The following is a 20389-nucleotide window of genomic DNA, read 5'->3' as shown; positions in this document are numbered from 1 at the left end:
TGGATCCTTACACTTTCTTTAAAATAATGCACTATTTATTTTCTGATTACGAAAGCACAAGCTATGGTTATGCTGGATGACTTTTCATATTCTAAAATCATCGGATGATGACTTCATTGTCAATGCTTTGGAAATATCTTTCTCAATATATGTGATCAATATATCATTCATCCACTGATTTCCCATCGTGTTGCAATTTTTAACAATATTTGTCATAGAAAAGGCTCTTTCAACAGTGGCAGTTGCAACAGAAGTAATTAATACTAACTTAAGAATTCTATAAACCAAGAAATATCCTTTTTCTTTCCAACCATCTTTTGAGAAAGTTCACCAATCCCTTTTAGTTTTACGAAATTAATATTAGACCACATATCAATGATATGGTTCTAAAGTATATTGTCTAATACCATAAGATTCACCATAGTCATTTGGATAAGTTTGAGTCAATTGAATCAACTTATCAAAGGATGAGAATGAATTGGATAAATTTAAGCATGCAATGCATAGTAGTCACTTCTGTAAAATGGTTGTTAAGCTCATGAAGCTATATACTGGTAACTATATGAATAAATCAACAACATAATGATATAAATTTGCAATCTCTTCAACTCTATATCATAATAATGATCCTCAAGAAAACCATCTTTCATCAGATCTGGAAATAGTTATACCATGTTTATCATAAAAAAAGATACTTCTGCAAGCCAAGAGTTCCATCAGCTAGCTCTCATAGTTTGCAGCCATTATTTGGTTAACTAAGGTCATGGTATTTACAATATCTTATTCCTTCTCTTGTAATGCTTGCGATAATATATTTGTGATGCCCAATATATTTTTCATAAGATGTAAACTCAATAATAAAATTATAAGTACGTATAGAATCTAACAAGGCACATGCTTCTGCTCTTTGTTTTGAGTTCAAGTCATCTTCTACAATGATATCAAGCACATCTATTACCAAAGTAAATATGACAATCAAATTAACAAGTGAACCATAATGAGATCCCCAATGAGTATCACCAGCACATGCAAGGCTTGCCTCTTGATTCATCTCTCTTTCAGTTGATAATTTACCAGTTTGAAGTGCTTTTGTAACTTCGGTGAGTCATTTTTCTCGAAGTTGATTGCGATGTTTGCATGAAGCTCCAACAATATTTAGAACATGAGTAACCAAGTTAGAATGTAAAGCTATCTGAATGTGATTTTTAGCAATAGCAACTAGTGCTAATTGAAGCTGATGGACAAAACAATGAATGTAATAATAAGCATATCTATTTGCATTCATAATAAGTTCTTGAAAACATTGGACTTGCTATGCTTTATTCATATTTAGAAAATGATGCTTCAATTGCTGTGAGGACCCGTGAGGGCGTGTGTTTAGTCCCATATCGGTTATTCGTCGAGGAAATTTTGAGTACTTATACAGGACTAAGGACCCCAAAAAATACCTTCCGACTAGCTTTTTTGCGTGAGATCCTGAGTTGTGACAAATAATATCAGAGCAAATTTGGCTTATAGCCTATGTGGATTAGGAGACACTGTAGCATAGGTTAATGGAGGTTAACCATGAGTCAATTGTGGTAGTTGTGATTAGATTTGAATGGATTTGAACCCTTAGCCCGACGAGGACATCACGACTTGAACATAAGAGTATATGAGGACCCATGCAGGCGAGGAGATCTTGGGTACTTATACAAGATCAAGAAATTCAAAAAATACTTTCTGGCTAGTCTTTTTGGGTAAGGTCTGGGTTGTGACAGAAAGTCCAATAAATGTACACTTTTAAATGAACTTTCAAGAATTTTATAAAAAAAAGCTATTTGTTTGTGATAGAATAATTATGATTAACCTTTCATTATCACCAATTAAGTAAGCTAATCTTATCTCTGGAAGATTGCTTTTAAAATCGTAAGAGTAGAGATGATAACTATTGTTTGTATAATTAAGCTTTTCATTGGATGTATAGGACATGTGCTGTTGCTTCTATTTTTTAAAAACCTTTTTTCACAGAAGGACAAGCTATAGTGTTGATCTTCTAGCTTCTTCTTCTGAAAGTGTTTTTTTTTTCAACTTCTTTTTCTTATAAAAGCAGTTCTTCCAAAAGTACTTTTTTTTTTATTTTTTAAGCTTAAAAATATTTATCTAAAACAACACCAGACACGTTCTAACAAAAAATAATAAATGATAAGAGAATATTAACCATACTCTTCAATTGTACCGGAGTTCCTATTTTTAAAAATGGTCAAATCAATAAAATTTTTAGTACTGGTATAATGAATCAGGACTTCACCCAAAATGGCTAGGCAGAAAATATTATTTGGGTTATTTGATCTTGATGTGGGACTAAACACATGCACGCACGGATCCTCACATAGTTCTTCCGTTTAAGTTTCGATGTCCTCGTCAGGCTACGAGTTCAAATTCATTCAAATCTAGTCATAAGTACTATCATCGGCTCGTAGTCGGCTCCAATGGATCCGTCCCGTGGTCAGCTCTAATAGATTCGTGCTGCAGTATCCCCTATTCTATATAGATTATGGGTCGATCCACTCTGATACTATTATTTAATTTTTTTAATTTTATATAATTGATATAGAACTAAACAGATGCCCGCATGGATTCCGCTCAGTGGTAAACTAACAAATTTTAATAATATTTTGAACATCATTTTAAACAAACCGTTTGGTTTAGCAATTGCTCCCCGGTCTTAATAATTTCCCTATCCGAACGTGTCTAATTTTCTTTTAATGCAGACCGAACGTCCTAATGGTGGTAGTGAGTAAAATCTAATTCCGTCTCCGAACGTGTCTAATGGTGTGACAGCATATTGGCAAAAGAAAATCTAACTAAAATCTAATCTTGAGAAGAGAGTGGTCTTCGTAATTTTCTGTTTTACGTGTCACCCGTCTCCTTGTGCGCGCGTACGTGGTGCGCTCGGCTGCCAGGGCATCATGGCCGGCAAAGCGGCAACACATGGAGAAACTATTGAGACCCAAAACAAACACCAAGCCCCTCCTTACGAACTGCAGCTATTAAAGGGAGAAGACGCCCAATCTCGTTTCTGACCGCCCTACCATCTCTATCCGTTCCTGTTCTCCAATTCAACCTCAATTTGTCCACCCGGAGAGAATATTCTCTGTAATCTATTCCTCCAATCCATCAAGTCATTTGTACTACCCACAACTCTCTCTCTCTCTCTCTCTCTCTCTCTCTCTGTTCTTCTTCTCAAATTCAACCTCAATTTGTCCACCCGGAGAGAATATTCTCTGTAATCTATTCCTCCAATCCATCAAGTCATTGGTACTACCCACAACTCTCTCTCTCTCTCTCTCTCTCTCTCTCTCTCTTTTGGTGGAAATACTTCTTATTGGTCTGTTTTATGGTGATGCAGTTTTAGGCGGCTAAAAGGGATCAGGCAAGTTCCACTTACCTTATATCACCTTTGATCTATCTAAGAAGTTGGTCGTGGTTTTTATTTTTCCTCAAATTTTTGTTCTTCGTTCCGACATTAGGATGCGTGACGATGTTTAATCTGTTGCGTGCGGGCATTTTCATGTGTATTTGGTGTTTGGTTTTAATATCTTGATGGTATTTTTGGGTCCCTGCTTCGTGCTTCCTTTTCTGCCGCAGTTTAATGGGGATTCAGTAAATTTCGGAAGAAAAGGGGTGTTTATGAGTTTTCCTGTTTCAATTTATCTCTTATGTTTAATTGTTCTATTGTTTTGGTCTTGTTGAGAATGAGGCTTCTCCAAGTCTGAACTAGGTTGACAGAACTTGCGTTCTGTCTTGACTTGTTCTTGGCCATCGTGGTCACTGTGTTCCTCCAAGTTAGCTTTTTTTTTTCCTTTTTCATGTTTTCTAATAACTATTTCGAGGTATAACAGAGATTTGAACCCATGAATCCCTTCTGCCAATTCTATCATATAACCATTATAATCGTTAAGATCCCTTGAATTTTTAATCAAATATCACAGGTGAGTAAAATATGTTTAACTACATTGACTTCCAGTTTATGCATCTTAAATGAGGCGAGCAAGAAACATGATACTGATTAATAATGGGCGAGGCCTTACTCTATGGTCAATTAGCTTTCTATAATTTCATTGCTTCTATTGCCTGGTACATATCACTAAGAATGGTTGCTGTATGGTAACTGACATGAATAAATGTCGTCATGCTGGTTTCTTTGGATGTTTTTTATTGATTCCATAATTTAAGCCTTCCTTCGGCCAAGTGCTCAAAGTTCTCCTTGTTTCTTGGTTATTTAAGTAATGGAGAGGCTAGTTTGTGCAGTTCGGATGTTAAACACTTTGAAGTTTGTATTGATTGATTTCTGCTTCATTATTTAACTGTAACCAGATAATTAGAATAGCTAGATGAGAATGTGCACTACAACATCTCTGTCTTCTGGTAATAGACTAGACAAAGTTAAATGAAACTGCCAGACATTTTCCTACCTCTGGCCACTTCTAGGATTGAACCACTAGAAATGCTAAATTAATTATGTTTCTTTAGCAGAAATAGCATATGCAACATACAGGTTGTGCTTTTGATTTCAACGGCTTTGCTTTGTCCATAAAGAACCTGAATCTTATGGCTGTTCGTTCATGGCCTTGTATTACAACAAAACTAACTTTCAAGATCCAGGGTACATACTGGATAAGGATGAATAGATAGTGTTATAACACCAAAATGGATTATTAGTAGCTAGAGAAAGGTCTTTGAAGCTGATTATGTAGCATGGCTTCTTTAATTGAAGTGATTAAATTGGGTGGATGTCTGAAATTGCATTTTATGTGCTAGAGCTTGTTCAATGATATTTTTCTTCTTTCTCCCTTTCCAATCTTTTATTCTACCTCCCATCTTCCTTGCGCCGAAGGTTAATGAAAGAAAATTTTCATGAAAATTGTGAGGATCTATGCGGGCATGTGTTTGGTCTCACATCGGCTGTGTACTGGGTAGATCTTGCGTACTTATATAGGGCCAAGAAACTTAAATTATACCTTTCGGCTAGTCTTTTTGAGTGAGGTCCTGGGTTATTACAAATGGTATTAGAGCGAATCCGGCTCATAACCCTTGTGGACTAGGGAATACTACCGCATAGGCCATTTGGGTTGACCACGTGTTGGTCGTGATATTTGTGATTGGATTTGAATGGATCTGAATCCTACCTTGGTGAGGACGCTAGAGCTTAAATGGTGGGAGCATGTGAGGATTTATAGGGCGTGCATTTAGTCTCATATTAGCTATGTACTAGGTAGATCTTGGTTACTTATACAAGGCCAAAAAACTCGAATCACACCTTTTTAGGTGAGGTCTGGGTTGCTACAAAAAATTTGTTGGGTTAGTCCTTCCTTATGTGGAGAAGAGCCTATCACATTTTGGGCTGTGTTTCTTGGGATGGAGGAGCCCATAATTAAAGCCTATTCTAGATTTGGCACCCTCTCTTATAATAAGTCAAGAGGGGAAGAACTTAGGGCTGGTTGCTATGAGGTGTTGGGTGAGAAATTCTTCTATTCTCTTTTGGGGAGAGACTCTTTTTGCTAGGAGACCATGGTGAAGGAAGCCCTAGCAGCTCCTTAACCTGGGAGGAGCATAAAGCAAGAAGAAGGTGTGGCACCAAATTTGTGTAGCTCCACCTACAAGTCCATCACGATGATCCTTTGTGTCACTAAATTGGTGTTCTTCAAAGGATTTTGAGAGCTCCATGTGGGTGAGTCCATTCCAACACCTTGTATGTTGTAATCCACCTTTATACGGTGAAGAATCTCTTGTGTGATCTAAGAGTTGTTGTCTCTTGATGTGTGGAAGCCTCTAGGCGTGCCCTAGAGAAGTTGTGATCAAGAGAGGTGTTCTCTTGGTGTTGCCATCCTTGGCTTCCAGGAAGAAAAAAAAAATCTTGTGATTCCATTATTTCTTGGAGTTGTGGAAGATTCATCGGGACTCGATCCCGTGGCTTTTTCCCCGTTGAGGTTTTCCCCGTAAAACCCTTGGCCTCTTGTTATTTTGCTGCTTTCTGGTGCTTGTTGATGCTTTATTTTGTGATCCTAATGTTCTCGCACATAGGGAAAGTAATTTCTTCCGCTGTGGCCGCTCTAGGTCCACGTGCACTAGTTTTGGGTGTATGTGCCCCGATATGCTCCTGTGAACTGATATTTCCCTCTATGTGCACTGGTTTTACCTGGGATAGAATTTGTTCGAAAACTTGTTTGGCCTTCCTTTCCCATTAAGTGGTGTCAGAGCATGCCATTGATACTGATAAATTTTTCACTGGAACTCGTTATATGATCCCACTTATGAAAGCTTATCATTCTCTGTTTCGTATGAACTTTAACAGATTTAGGTGAAATCTAAGGGTTCCTGTCTTATTGCATTAGCAGAAAATGTTACAAATATAGTAGGATGTGTACTTGCCAACTGGTATTCTATGTTTAAAGGAAAACATTTCAGTCTTTGAATATCAATTATATGATGTAGGTAGTCAAGTATATGAAGTTTTTTTTTTTCCTTTGAGGAGATAGAAGGCCTATCAAGTAGTTGGTGCCTTGCTATTTTAACTTCACCTAGTTTGCATATCTACTATTTATCAACCAGATTTATCTGTTACCCATGATCTACAACTAAGAAGACAAATTATCAAAGACAATCTTTGCAGTAAAGATGATGTCCAAGTTGGAATTATGAATGTTAACATTTCCATCCTAGATGATGTAGTAATTTTTGGTTAAAAAAAGGCAAACAAGTTTGAGTGAAAGAATTCTTAAGCTCAGGGAATGCATTGTATGTTAACATTCTCTACTTTTTACTTTTCTTCCCCTCAAAGATTGTCTATCATGGTAGTCATATTGTAAAGTTCAGCACATGAAGATTGATTATCTACTTCATATCAGATTTTTTTTTTTTAATTTTTACAGTTTGATATTCTTAAGCTATCACCTTAGCACAATTTCAATCAATCTTTCATTTCAGAGGCACATATTTGACTTGTGTCCTGGACGCTATCTGTCTTATTGCATCAAAATGGGGGGCATATTTGGGAAGAGTGCCTCCTCAAAGCATTGTCTGCCGGAATCAAACCTTGAGGTAAAGATTGTAGAAGCGATCAGACGGAAGGCATCAAAAGGAAGTGCCATAAAATCATTCAATAGCATCATTCTGAAATTTCCTAAAATTGATGAGAGCTTAAGAAATTGCAAGGCCATTTTTGATCAATTTGGTGAGTCCTGTCTTTGTAGAAAGTGACTGTATTATAGATCTATAAGCTGGTAATTATGGTTTGGGAAACTAGCTTTTGATGCTGTGTTCAAACTTCAAAGGTTGAATTTCAAGAAGTATATGTTCCTTTTTTTATCTCTTTCCGTTTTTTAAGTTTCTCATGTATATTGGCACTTGAAATCTGAGAATAATTACTGAAATCATATTAGAATTGCAAACATTAAAGTTATTGAAACACAGAAACATTTTTGAAAACCTACTAAACTCCTGTCACAATTTATAAATGCACTGGTCATTGGTCTAACTTGTTTAACTATTAGAAACAATGTAAACTACACTAGTCACCAAGGTCCATAATCTCAGTATTGGGTACCGTATTGGTACGTTACTGGCTCGGTATTGTGCCATAGGTGTATGATATGGTATGATATTGTATGCACTCTGTACCAAGACATGTGACTCTTTTTCCTTACTTTTAATCATGGTATTGCCTGGAACTGGTCGATATGGTATAGTATGCACCCAGGTGTGGGGTAGTGTCAAGTGGTATGGTACGATTCGGGTCAGTACGCAGCCTGTACCATCCTGAATGATATTTTTGTGTTGGTTCCGACTCGGTTTGGGTTGGTATGGATGGTTCAGGGTGGCACGTCAAACATTGTTTAGTCACACGAGTCTTATGTCTTAATGATGAGTATGATATGAGTACTTAAATCCTCGGTTCAAAAAAATAAACATCTAGCTAAGCAACCCTGAAATACATATTGCACTTTATCAGTTTAGCATGCTTAGATACTCTTTTGAGTGGAGTCTGTGGATGTGCAATGTGTATGCAGGGGTACAGCAGAAATTACAATTATTAGCATATGTTTGTTGCATTATTCATCACTGAAGAAAAAAAATTATACTTTGATTTACTTTAATTAAAGTCATATCAAATATATGTCTATGAATTCATGTATTTGACCGTCAGTTTTAGGGAATGGAGAGAAATTTTAAGCTTGACTTACCTAATCGATACATGCAAGCCCTTCCTAAAGTCATATTTGTCAATGCATGTTAGAAAATAAATTCCAGTTACTGAGAAATTCATTGTAGTTGGGTGAATTATGTCTGAACTGTACAGTTGTTAGTATGCAGTTATTTTAGTTTCTGCTAATAGAGGGTTTTCTCTTCCAGATGAAGACTCCAATGGAATGATAGATCCAGAAGAACTGAAGCGTTGTTTTCACAAGCTGGAAATTTCTTGTACAGAGGAGGAGATTAGTGATCTCTTTGAGGCATGTGATATTAGAGAGAACATGGGGATGAGATTCAATGAATTTATTGTTCTTCTCTGCCTTGTATATCTTCTCAAGGAGCCAGCAGCTTTACAGGCAGTATCCTTTGATACATTTTCTGTTCTTTGCATTAGTCCATCATATCATCTTGGGATTAGTTCATGTTATGGAACTTTTAATATCATGTAAACTATGCATCATCATTGACTTTATATTTGATTTTTCCTTTATTTTTAAATGGTAGGAACTTGGATCAGGTCCCATCCTTCAGAATCTGTCACTAGCAACCAACACTATGTCAAGGCATCACATACACTTCTTGCTTAAAACTTAGATCCTCCCAGTTCCAATGAGGCAACATCAGGCTGATACTTAGATTGGACACGAGTTCTTTGAGCTTGCCAATCAACTAGTATTTGGAGTCACACACATATAATCCACATATAACAATTACATGATATCATGCCAGAACACCTATTCATTCAAAGAGATAATATTGTTCGAGAGATGTTAACTTTTCAATATTAAGCTTGTTGTTTGAAATCATGTATGCATTGTCTATCAAATTAACATGTCTTTATCTGTTGTGTCTGATGCCGGACAGCAGGAAGAGGGAGAAGAATAAGAGAAGGAGAGAGGAGGAAGGAGAGAAGAGGGAAACTAGGCTTTACGCCAAGCTCTTGCTCTGGGTTTCACGCCAGGGCTAAAGAAAAGGAATCTTTTTTTTTTTTGGATACATTGGCAGCTCACGCGAGAGCTCACACTAGTTTTGCATGAGCATGGCCAACTGAATTAAAAGACAAAATACTCCACAGCGGTGGAGGGACAGGTATGTATCGGGTCTAGAAGGTTTCTCTAGAATGGCGAGCAGCAAAGGAGGTGATCTAGTTAGCAGCTCTATTCGTCTTCCGAAATACATGCGTAGCCTGGAAGACATCACACTCTCGCAGTAACCACCGGACGTCCTCTAAAAGCGGATGGTCGAAAGCCCCCGACCCCTCCTGTAGAATCCACTCAACCACCTATACCGAGTCTCCCTCCAGGATGATGCACCAGGCCTTCAGAACTCGCCTCGCATAGGAGACACCCTCCTATGCGGTTCTGAGTTCCGCCCTCAGAATAGATGACTCGAAGGTGCGCTGCCCTCTTGCCGCAATTGGCCTGGACTCGTGATCCCTAATCACAAAGGCAACACCTGTGCCTCCTCCACCAACGGACAAACTGTCATCAAAGTTCAACTTAAGGTAGCCAGAGGGTGGGGGCTTCCAGGAAGTGAATCCATACTTAGGCACTATAGCAGTGAAGGGGGAGACTCAGATGAAACCGTCGCAGTAGTCTCGAAGACCTCATCGGCCAGTCGGATAGCTCTGTCCACCACAATCCTCGGAGGGCCCCTCCTGCTCTCGAAGATCCTATTGTTCCTATCCAGCCAGATGTGATAGGCCAGATAGGCACCAGTAACGCCCCCAGTGGCAGAACTCGAAGCTCGAATGATAAACCGTAAGTGCCGGAGTAAATCCTAGGACATGGGTGATCGTCTCCACCTCCAGGCAATCCATGCATACCGAGGAGACCCTCATCCCTCTCCTCGCCAGAACACTCCTGGTCGGTAGGCATCCTCAGGCCACGTTCCATATAAACAGCGCAACCCGAGGATGGATCTGCATTTTCCAAATCCAGCTACCGTCCATCCACCTCGAGCTCTCACCGCCCATCGCGGTTTGCACATCAGCTAATCGGACCCTGACCCTCCCAGTGGCCGTCCACACCAGTCTATCTGCTGTGGGCACGTGGGGTAGTGGGATGGCAAGGATTCTCTCAGCCAGCTAGGACCCAAAGCCCTTCTAATCAGCCCCTCGTCCCACTTGCTCTCTCCGGAGATAACGAGGTCACTGACTGAAAGCCCCACCAGCCTCGCCGAATCAACCATCGTCGGTAACCGGCTTAGCGGATACTCAAGCCACCCACCTGTCCTCCAGAACATCAATCGACCGGCCGTCCCCGATGGCTCACCTGATCTGCGCTAGAGCTGCCGGAGCATGTAAGCAGATCTCCCGCCAAATAAAAGAGCACTGACGCCTGGGCTGGAAATCTGCTAGCGCCATGTGTGTTCTGTACTTAGCCCTCAGCAAGTTACTCCACAAGCATCTCGGCTCCAAGACAAACCTGGCCGTCCGTCGTGCGGCAAGTACCTCCCACCTCTCCACCAGAGAATGAATCCCTAGACCCCCCTGCCTGGACGACTGGCAGACCACCTCCCAAGCCACTAGAAGAACACCACCCCTGCCATCTCGTCTGCCCCAGATGAAATTTTTGAACAACTGCTCCAGGGACCTCAGTAGCTATAGCGGTACCGAGGTGTTTGCCATCAGGTAAACCGGTATCGAGCACAACACCGACCGAACCAAGATGTCTCTACCCATCATAGACAAGGCCTCCGTCTGCCAATCCTCCAGCCTGCGTCTGATGCCCTGCACTACATCAAAACAGTCACTGTGACGTAGCCGACGCCCTGTGATTAGAACCCCAGGTATCTAAAAGTGCCCTTAGACTTGCCTACCCCCAGGATGTCTTTGATAGATTGCTTTGTCCGCGGCTTGGTCCTAAGGCTAAAGCAGATAGCAGATTTAGCCCTATTCACTTGCTGACTTGAGGCATAGCAATAGTCCTCCAAAAAATCTCGAACCACCCTCGCCGACCTCCTCATTGAACGCACCAATAACAGACAGTCATCGGCGAAGCCCAGATGTGAAATCTAAATCGACACCGGCACTGGTCTATATGCCTCCAATGCTTGGGTCTGAGCTGCATGCTTGAGAGCCCTGGGCGATGCATCCGAGCAGAGAATGAACAACAGGGGAGATAGAGGGCATCCCTGGCGAAGATCGATTGCAGAAGCAAAAAATCGAGTGGGGGTTCCGTTCACCAAGATGGCAAGGGACGACGATGTCACACACCTCATAACCCAGACGATCCAGTCCTCATGGAACCCAAAACTTTCTAGTGACCTCCGTATGAACTCCCGACTCATCCTGTCATAAGCTCTTTCCATGTCTAGCTTGATGCTCATCAGACTCCTCGAGACCCTCTGTAAGTCAGACATAAACTTCTGGGCAATAAGGATATTGTCTGAGATGCTTCACCCACCAACAAAAGCCCCTTGCTTCGGGCTGATGAGTCTCAATAAGATGCCTCTTAGCCTAGCGACAAGGATCTTCGCCATGGGTTTGTACAAGGTGGTACACAGACTGATCGGTTGGTAGTGGCTTGGCTCCGAGGCGTCCTGCCTCTTCAGGATCAAGGTGATGAAGGTCCTCTTCCAATCAGCCGATAGAACTGTCGAACTGAAGAACTGTTGAACCGCCTCAATCACATTCTGTCTGATCAGAGGCCAATATCTTCTGAAGAAGTCCGGACCCGGGGCCCTATCCTCATCCAAAGACCAGAACGCCTCCTAGATCTCCTCCGTAGAAACGGGCCTGATCAAAATCGAGTTCTCCAAAATCTGGAAAGGTGGATTCGGCATGAAGGACGAACTCTCTCCGGCCGATCTGTCCATCTGGATCTGAAGAACTGCTCCAGTACCTGCCTGATAACCTTTGGGTCCTCAGTCATCTGACCATCCGTGCCCCTGATACATCTGTTCCTGCCTCTCTGTCGTCTGATGATGGCTGACTGATAAAAGAACCCGGTGTTTCGATCTTCCTTCCTGATCCACTGGACTCGTGACTTCTGCCCCTAGAAAGTCTCCTGCTGACGAAGAAGAGAGTCATGGGTGGACAGGTGGGATCTCAGCTCACCCATCTCCTCAGCCGATAGGCCGCCCCTCTGTACCTTCAGAATTTGCAATCTGGATATAGCTACCTCGGACTCCTCGACCCTTTTGAAAATGTTCTTCAATGGACTTGTCTTATCCAAAATGCCCTGAAAGACCACCCGCATGCACTTCCCACATTAAGAAATCTCGTACTGAGGTTCGTGGAATATAGAGCTTGGTTTTCTTAAACAAATAACCATCTTGAAGATGAAAATCGTCAATCAAGGGTCCCTGTCCATCAACGAGGGCCTTGTAGAGTTTCCGAAAATCAGGGCAAGATAAGTAGTCCTCTTTGAGTTTATCAAAGCCCGTGATTTTGACATACATGGTCGAGAGCAAGGCTACCCGAAGACTCAGCGCATCAGCAACTTTGTTTGTGACGCCTGATGTGTGCTTCAGGATAAAAGTGTATTCCTGGAGAAACTCAATTCATTTGGCATACCTAGAATTCAACTTCTTCTGAAAATTGAGGTAACGAAGAGCTTCATGATCAAAGTAAAGGACAAATTCATTAGGCAGCAGATAATGACGCCAATACCATAGAGCCTGGACTGCAACATAGAATTTTTTGTCATAGGTAGAATACTTCTATTTAGTCTCATTTAGTTTCTCACTAAAATACGCTATGGGATGACGTTCTTGGCTGAGTACTCCACCTATACCGAGGCCAGATGTGTTACACTCCACCTCAAATACCTTGCTAAAGTCAGGGAGTCGCATAATTGACGCCTCAGTTATCCTCTTCTTGATGTCACTGAATGCTTTAGCAGCAGCGCTAGTCCAATGAAAATCGCCTTTCTTGAGGCAATCAGTGATTGGGGATATAATCGTGCTAAACCCCCTAATGAAACGACGGTAGAAAGTAGCAAGCCCATGAAAATCGCGAACCTCACTAAGAGTTTTGGGCTCGAGCCACTCTATTGTCCCTATGACTTTTATCAGGGTCAGCAGACGAGCCCTCTGAGGAAATAATGTAACTTAAGAAGTTGACGTGAGAAGTGAATAAGAAACACTTTTTGAGGTTGGCATACAGATTCTCATTCCTTAGGGTTGTGCATACCTATCTCAAATGAGCCAAGTGCTGCTCCTTTGATTGGCTGTAAATGAGGCTGTCATCAAAGTACACGATTAAAAATTTGCCCATGAAAGGTCGCAATACATGAGTTATCACCCGTATAAAAGTAATAGGAGCATTTGAGAGGCCAAAAGGCATGACCAACCATTCATACAGGCCATTTTTCATCTTGAAAGCAATTTTCCATTCATCCTCTGGGTGAAATTGGACTTGATAGTAGCTACTTTTCAAATCAATCTTAGAGAAGATTGTGGTGCTTGCCATCATATCCAGCATATCATCAAGTCGAGGGATGGAAAAATAGTACTTGACCGCGATTCTGTTGATGGCCCGACTGTCAATGCACATTCTCTAAGAGCCATCTTTCTTTGGGGTGAGGAGTGCGAGTACAACACAAGAACTTAAGCTCTCGCGAATAAACCCTTTTCATATGAGCTCATTGACTTACCGTTGTAGTTCAGCATGCGCAAAAGGATTCATTCGGTAGTGGGGCAAGTTAGGAAGAGTCGTTCTCGGAACCAAATCGATGGTGTGCTGAATGTCACGTAGGGGTGGCAAATGATCTGAGAGATCTTATGGAAAAACTTCTTGAAACTCTTCAAGGAAAGAGAGGACGTCGGCTGGTGGTTCGCTCTGATTGTGGGGGTGAACTACTTTGACAAATAGAGCGAACACCAAAGATTCGTTGAACACTTTCTGCTCAAATTCAGCGAGACGCAGGATGTGGAGACTCTTGTCCTTTGACACTTCTTTTTTCTTGTGCTTGTCAGGTGCCTTGGGCCGCAAAGGATTGAGTTTTATTTTTTTGCCCTCGAACACGAAAGAACAAGAGTTGGATTGACTATAGATAGTGACATCAGGGTCGAATAACCAAGGTCGCCCCAAAATTAGATGTTCCACATCCATCGGGATTACGTCACACCATATGGTGTCTTTGAGAAAGGATGTGAATGGGCACAAGACATCTTTCTTTGATGTGAATAGAAGATGTGTCAATCCAAGAGATCTTATAGGGTTGTGGTTGGAGAACAGGAGTCAAATTTAAGTGTAAGATGATGCTGGAGGATATTGCATTAATGTAACTCCCGCTATCAATAATGACCTTACAATCTTTCTCTCCGCACTTAATATAAATATGAAAAATCGAGGTTCTTCTCCAGTCATCAGTCTTTTTGGGTTCTGCGAGGGCACAACTGACTACACTCATGGTAGACTGGTCAGACTCTCTTTGAAGGTGCAAATGATATAGGTGTAGTGCAGATGCACCCTAGGGTATCAGGTCCTTCGTCACACTCCTCATCAATGTCCTAAATGTCATCGAGATTTGGTTCATAGACTTGCTCTTCCAAATCATCTGTATCACCTTCCTGCTTTTGCTGATCAATAACGAGAGATTTATTAGCACATTGGGAGGCAACGTGACCAAAACTTTGGCACTTGTAACACTGAATTCTAGAATTTGGTTTGGGAGGCTCACCAAAGACTCTCTTGCCTTTGGTGTCTCGGCTTGGGATAGGGGCGGCAGAAGGGAGTTTAGGGGCAGAGGACCCCACATAAGGTTTGGGCCTCGAAGAATGAGGATTAGTGGAAGTGCTCCGAATGTCAGAGCACCTCACAAACATGGACTTGGAGACCTGTTCATAGTTCTGCACAAATGTAGAGGTCTGGTCTAAAATGGACACCTCTCGGAGGACAAGTTTCTTTCTGAGTTTATCATTGAGACCTCTTCGGAACCGACTCAGGATCATCCTTTCATCCTCAATCACATTACATCACATCATGTATTCATCAAATTGGGCAATGTAGTAAGTGGCTGATAGGGTGCCTTGTCTTAAGTTGTACCATCGGTTGAGGAAATCATTTTTGTAGCCAAGGGATAGATATTTTCTTTGAGTTTTTCTTTTATTTCTATTTAGTCAGTTATGGCAAGTTGATGTCTTCTGGCTAGAAGCTGTTCGGTGCTTTGCCAGAAAAGCTTAGCTCGACCAATGAGCTTCATTCTGGCAAACCGAACCTTCTTTTCTTCAGACAAATTATACCACTCAAAGAAGAGGTCGATCTCATACAACCAGTCAGAGAAGACTTTGGGCCAAGGCGACCATCAAAAGTGGAGGCTTCAACCCAAATGCCTCTCATCACATCTTCATTATGGTCACGAGGCTCTCTGGGTTTCTATATTGTATTGATAACCCTTATCGACATTAGGGAAGGGACCCGAACCTCTGTGATGAGGGTAGGCTTGAGGACGGCCTGGGAAAGGATTAGTGTCAAAGTTGCCCTGTCGAACAGGTCCCCGATGTTTTAGGGCTTCATCCTCACCCTCTAGGCCTTCTAGGTGGAAGATCCAATAATCCTCTGAAGAAAAACCTCAACCGAGTCTAGTCGGGTATGGACTTGGGTAGACACTGTGGTCAAGTCTTGGACAGCCCTTAGCAAGGCTTCGATGTTGGATCCATGGCAAGTTGAAATTCTGAATGGGAGACAACATGACCACTACGAACTTGCATGTAATGAGTGTGCAAAGTTGTGCATGACCCTACAATGCTAAGACAGTGGCAATTCCTAAATGGACCTAATGCATGAAAATGATGCCTAGAGTTCACTGTATATGCTCAACATAAAGTGAAAGCTAATCCTTAGCAAATGAAGTCAAGTAGGGAATCATGTAAAAAGTGCAAGCAAGTAACTGGAGTCAAATAGTGCCAGTATTCCGTGTGTTGCAGGGTATCACGGAGCCTCAAAGAACTTCCAAAGATTAGGCAGCCCAATGATTAATAGCAAAGATGGGCCACTACAAGGGTTTCTCAGGTTGTTTGGATGTATGTGTTGAATTCACAGTAAGATAAGCCAACAAAGCACACAAGAGCTCATAGATGCTGAATTTTAGATGGGCAGATAGATTTTCTAAAAAAAAAAGGGATCTGACTTGGGCTAGAGGCGACAACCAGAAGCTCGTTGTAGCAAGTGGGCTTTTCAAATGGCTCAGATAGGGCTTGATTGCAGCAGCTCGGTGGGCCTAATCACAGCAACTCGGTGGACCTAATCTCAGTAGCTCGTTGGACCTGATCAAAGCAGTTTGGTGGGCTTGATGACAGTGGCCCGTTTGATTAGAAGAGAGGGTGGGGGTGGTGGTGTGCGGTGGTGGGTCTGATGATTAGAAGGGGGTGGTGTGCGGTGGTGGGCCTGATGGGCTTGACGATTAGAAGGAGGGGATGGTGGTGTGCGGTGGGTGTGATGCTAAAAACCCCTGAGGGACGAAAAGAAAAGAGGGTTGTGGGGGGCGAGAGCCATGAGGAGCGATCGAGAAAGAAGAATAGGGGGGGTGGAAGGAGAAGACGAGGGAAGGAGTGGGGAAAAAGATCATTGGCAAGAAAAACTCTCCACTCGGAGGAGGTGCAGCTGAACTAGACGAGGTCCAAGATGTGGCAAGCGCGGCAAAGCGAGATGAGACGTCGCTCGGAGGACTACAAAGGAAGAGGAAACGATGGAGCCCTCAGCTCGGAGGAGGCGTGGCTGGACCAGTAGGTCGCCGGTGTAGCAGGCGGTCGATGAGGTCGGTTGGGGTGGCGGAGTTTGGGTGGTTACTACCCACCGTCCGACGGCGGAGATGGGGAAGGGGCGATGGCCGGCCAAGCGGACCTTGACACCGGTGAAGGCGGAGGCAACGCTACAGGGGAGATCTCGAAGGAAGAAGGTGAATAGTGCTCTTTTCTTTCTTTTCTTTTTTTTTAAAACTCAGATCTGATAGGATTCGGGTTAACGGGCACAACCCGCTCCGGTAACCCATTACACGCCCGATACACCTGTCACGTGCGTGACTTAAGGGTCATGTGCGTGTTTATTTTTTTCAAACCGAATGGACTCGGGTTAACGGGCGCGACCCGCTCCACTAACCTGTTATATACCCGCTATGTTCTTCTCCTTCGCGGTTCGTTGTAGACGGTTACACTGGTTTCCGCGGTGACCGGCACGTGGAGCGCGGCGGCGGTTGGATGCAGGGCGACGACATGGCGTCTGGGCTTTCGGGAGCGGCAGAGAGGCGTAGGAGATGTCGGACCGGGGGGGGGGGCGGGAAGGAGAAGACGTAGATTAGAGCTTCCTCGGACATTCCCGGTCCCGATTTTCTCTTCTCAGATTGGCTTAAATCTCGCAGGAAAAGGCCTTTTGGCCCAAGGCTGAATTGCAGAAGAAGCAGATCTGGCTGGAAAATCCCTCCGTTTCGATTTCTTTAAAGTTTCTGACGAGGGTTGCCAATTGAGTACCTCGGAGGAGTCGGTCTTCAGTACCTTTCTGGCAAAAATCTGTCGAGAAGACTCCTATATATAAGACCCAAAATGCAAAAAAGACTCTTATGAAGAAACTAATCTCACAAAATATCCTCAAAGATAACAAAATATCTAAATAAGCCTAAAGGCTATCAAAATAAAATAAAATCACTCTAACCACAATGAAACTGGCTGGACCATCCTCCTGCGGCGACTGTAGACCCGAATGACGGGTGATCTGGTACTGGTGTCTGCACCAGTGTCTAAATTGCTTATTGCTGCCTCTTTATTTGTCATCTGAATTTGTAAAATATTCACAAGATATTTTTTTCCGCAACATTTGTTTCATCATATATTTGAAACTTGAGGGCAAAATCTATGAGACAATGTTATGGTGGGCAAGGTTGTGTATACTTCAGTTATCAAGAAGTAATGGTGCATTATATACGACAGATTGTAGAGAGGTAATACGATGATGAAGGGAACCTGCTTGAGATGGATTCTATCCAACAAAGCCAGAGACCTGGATAGGAACCTAAATTAACAACCGAAGGGGATGAAATGAAGAGGTATAGTCCTACACGACATTAAGCTGGCTTTATATTACTAAAAGCAAGCTCAACGGTGATGTTTCAGCATCCCATATTTTTTAAGGTTTTCTCGATGAATGTGGACATGAAGATATATTATTAATTTTTACCTGGAGACTGTATCTTCTTTTCCAATGTCTTTGTTAAGGGAGAGCTTTTATTATTTTAGACATAAAGGATCACAAATTTGTCTCTCTCATGTTAAATCATATTCCCATCATTCCTCTTTTTTTTTTTTTGGCTGAAACATATGCAGATATCTTTGAAATTTGTGTTTTTCCATGATTTGATTGCTAGAAATCAGGGATGGGCTTGCCAAACCTCGAGGCAACATTTGAAACTTTAGTCGATGCTTTTGTATTATTAGACAAGAATAAAGATGGTTATGTCAGCAAAAATGAAATGGTGGATGCCATAAATGAGACTACTGCAGGTGAACGCTCATCAGGATGCATAGCCATGAATAGATTTGGTAAGTGCTTTCTTGTTTTCTCTGTTCATACGCATATTTGTGTGAGCTCATGCACGTCCACAAGTACAAGCACCATTTCTTCATGACATTCATTTACCTGAACTCATGTGCAAACTGTTTCAACTTTTAACCCTAAATTTTGGGTTACACCTACCTCATCTATTAAAAAATTGCCTTTTGGTAAGCGTAAATGTATAAGAGCGATTTATTTGACTGCTGATGCTACATTTAGTTTTATGGCTCTATAGTTTTCTTCAGCAGATGTATAAATTGTTGAGCAATTCTACTGACTTATGCTCCTGCCTCTTTTTTTTAACCGCATGGTGGAACACCACCTTTATATTACTGCTTAACTTAGATGGCTCACAAAACATGGCATAAATGTGATATGTTCAAAATGTCCCCTTCAGGTTGTCAAGTTGATGTCCCATCGGAAATTCTAATTAGGCACTGTATGAAATTTAAATGTCAATATGTTATCGAGAACCGGTTCTTTCACAAGACACTGACAGCATTGTCCTTTGGCCCTTCAAAGAGTCATTTTGAAGCTAGTCTCTTTTTTTCTTTTTCCACTCTCATTGATTGAAATAATTGAAGTTTGTAATCAGGAATAATGACAGTAGTTTTTCATTTTGTCGTCACAGAAGAAATGGACTGGGACAAAAATGGAATGGTGTCCTTCAAGGAATTTCTTTTTGCTTGCACTCGTTGGGTGGGGATCGATGATGTTGAAGAAGAGGATGATGACGCTAAATGAGTTACATACTTGCTACATGCGCGATCGCATGCCAAAAATACTTCATCCAGGAGCACAGGAAAGCATATTCCCAGAAAGGTTAGCAGGCTCAAGAAAAAGAAGAAGAAGATAGTGTGTTTTGAACAGTGAAGTCAATCGGTCAATATCCCTATTTGGTTTAATGATATTTGTGTAAATATACTGACAGAGGTTAAATTTTTGTTGCATTGTTATGATGCTGGATATATTGATTTATTCCTCTGTAGTTATACCTTTGATGCCATCATTACCTGAAGCATTGTTGAGTTGCCCAGCATATGCTTGTCTTAGTATGAGCATGGGATATGGAGTATACAACCATGGGAGTGGACTGTTATTAAAGAGAACTAGATCACTGTATATCGCTAAAAAAATTATAACATTGTATATTCTGAGTTGTCCAGCAATTAGGCTTATTACCTAGAGAAGCTTGTATGCTTCCAATTTTAGTCTTCTGCATGGATGAAGAGACTGGTGCACTCCTTAGCAAAACAAAGTGACTGAGTTAATTGTTTGCAGTTACAGCTGCATGTTGCTGCTTGGTTTTTCTCAACAAAGGGTATAACTTGAGAGCTGAAGACTGATCAACAAGTGCTTTATCTTTGAATTGATGTGCGAATCGGTATACACATCAAAAAGAAGCAAGGAATATCCTAAATGATCAGCAACACAATGATTTCAGTTAATGAATGCCATAGCACCTGGAGCTGGCATGTAGTAAAGGGTACTCAAGAAGGATTCTGTATGAATTCCTACTAGTGCTGCTCCTGCACTCTGACATATACCATAACAAAAATCTTTAAGATTCTCGAGGGATGGATTTGCCTCACAAACTCTCAGCCTGCATTATGCTGCTATGCACCTGTTCGACAGGTTGCTCCTGTGAGCAGTAACAAGAAA

The 20389-nt window shown here is 41.8% G+C and overlaps 1 protein-coding gene across 1 annotated transcript; it reads left to right on the top strand.

The window, feature by feature from the left end:
* The first annotated feature begins 2933 nt into the window (after positions 1-2933).
* On the top strand, positions 2934-19893 carry LOC103718472 (probable calcium-binding protein CML21). The gene is made up of 6 exons (XM_039130749.1): positions 2934-3300; positions 3392-3415; positions 6970-7216; positions 8395-8594; positions 18540-18714; positions 19359-19893. Exons 3-6 carry the CDS (start codon positions 7021-7023, stop codon positions 19469-19471), a joined length of 684 nt encoding a protein of 227 aa, XP_038986677.1. The 5' UTR covers positions 2934-3300; positions 3392-3415; positions 6970-7020; the 3' UTR covers positions 19472-19893.
* Positions 19894-20389: the final 496 nt, after the last annotated feature.

The sequence above is a fragment of the Phoenix dactylifera genome, chromosome 1 (assembly GCF_009389715.1).
Source record: "Phoenix dactylifera cultivar Barhee BC4 chromosome 1, palm_55x_up_171113_PBpolish2nd_filt_p, whole genome shotgun sequence".
Taxonomy (NCBI): domain Eukaryota; kingdom Viridiplantae; phylum Streptophyta; class Magnoliopsida; order Arecales; family Arecaceae; genus Phoenix; species Phoenix dactylifera.
This window is presented reverse-complemented; position numbering and strand designations above follow the sequence as displayed.

Bases quoted from the DNA above. Each gene is read 5' to 3' on its own strand.
- LOC103718472 (XM_039130749.1), top strand. From the start codon at position 7,021: ATGGGGGGCATATTTGGGAAGAGTGCCTCCTCAAAGCATTGTCTGCCG. The intron at 7,217-8,394 runs GTGAGTCCTGTC...TTTCTCTTCCAG, and splicing joins GGCCATTTTTGATCAATTTG to ATGAAGACTCCAATGGAATG. The intron at 8,595-18,539 runs GTATCCTTTGAT...TTTGATTGCTAG, and splicing joins AGCCAGCAGCTTTACAGGCA to AAATCAGGGATGGGCTTGCC.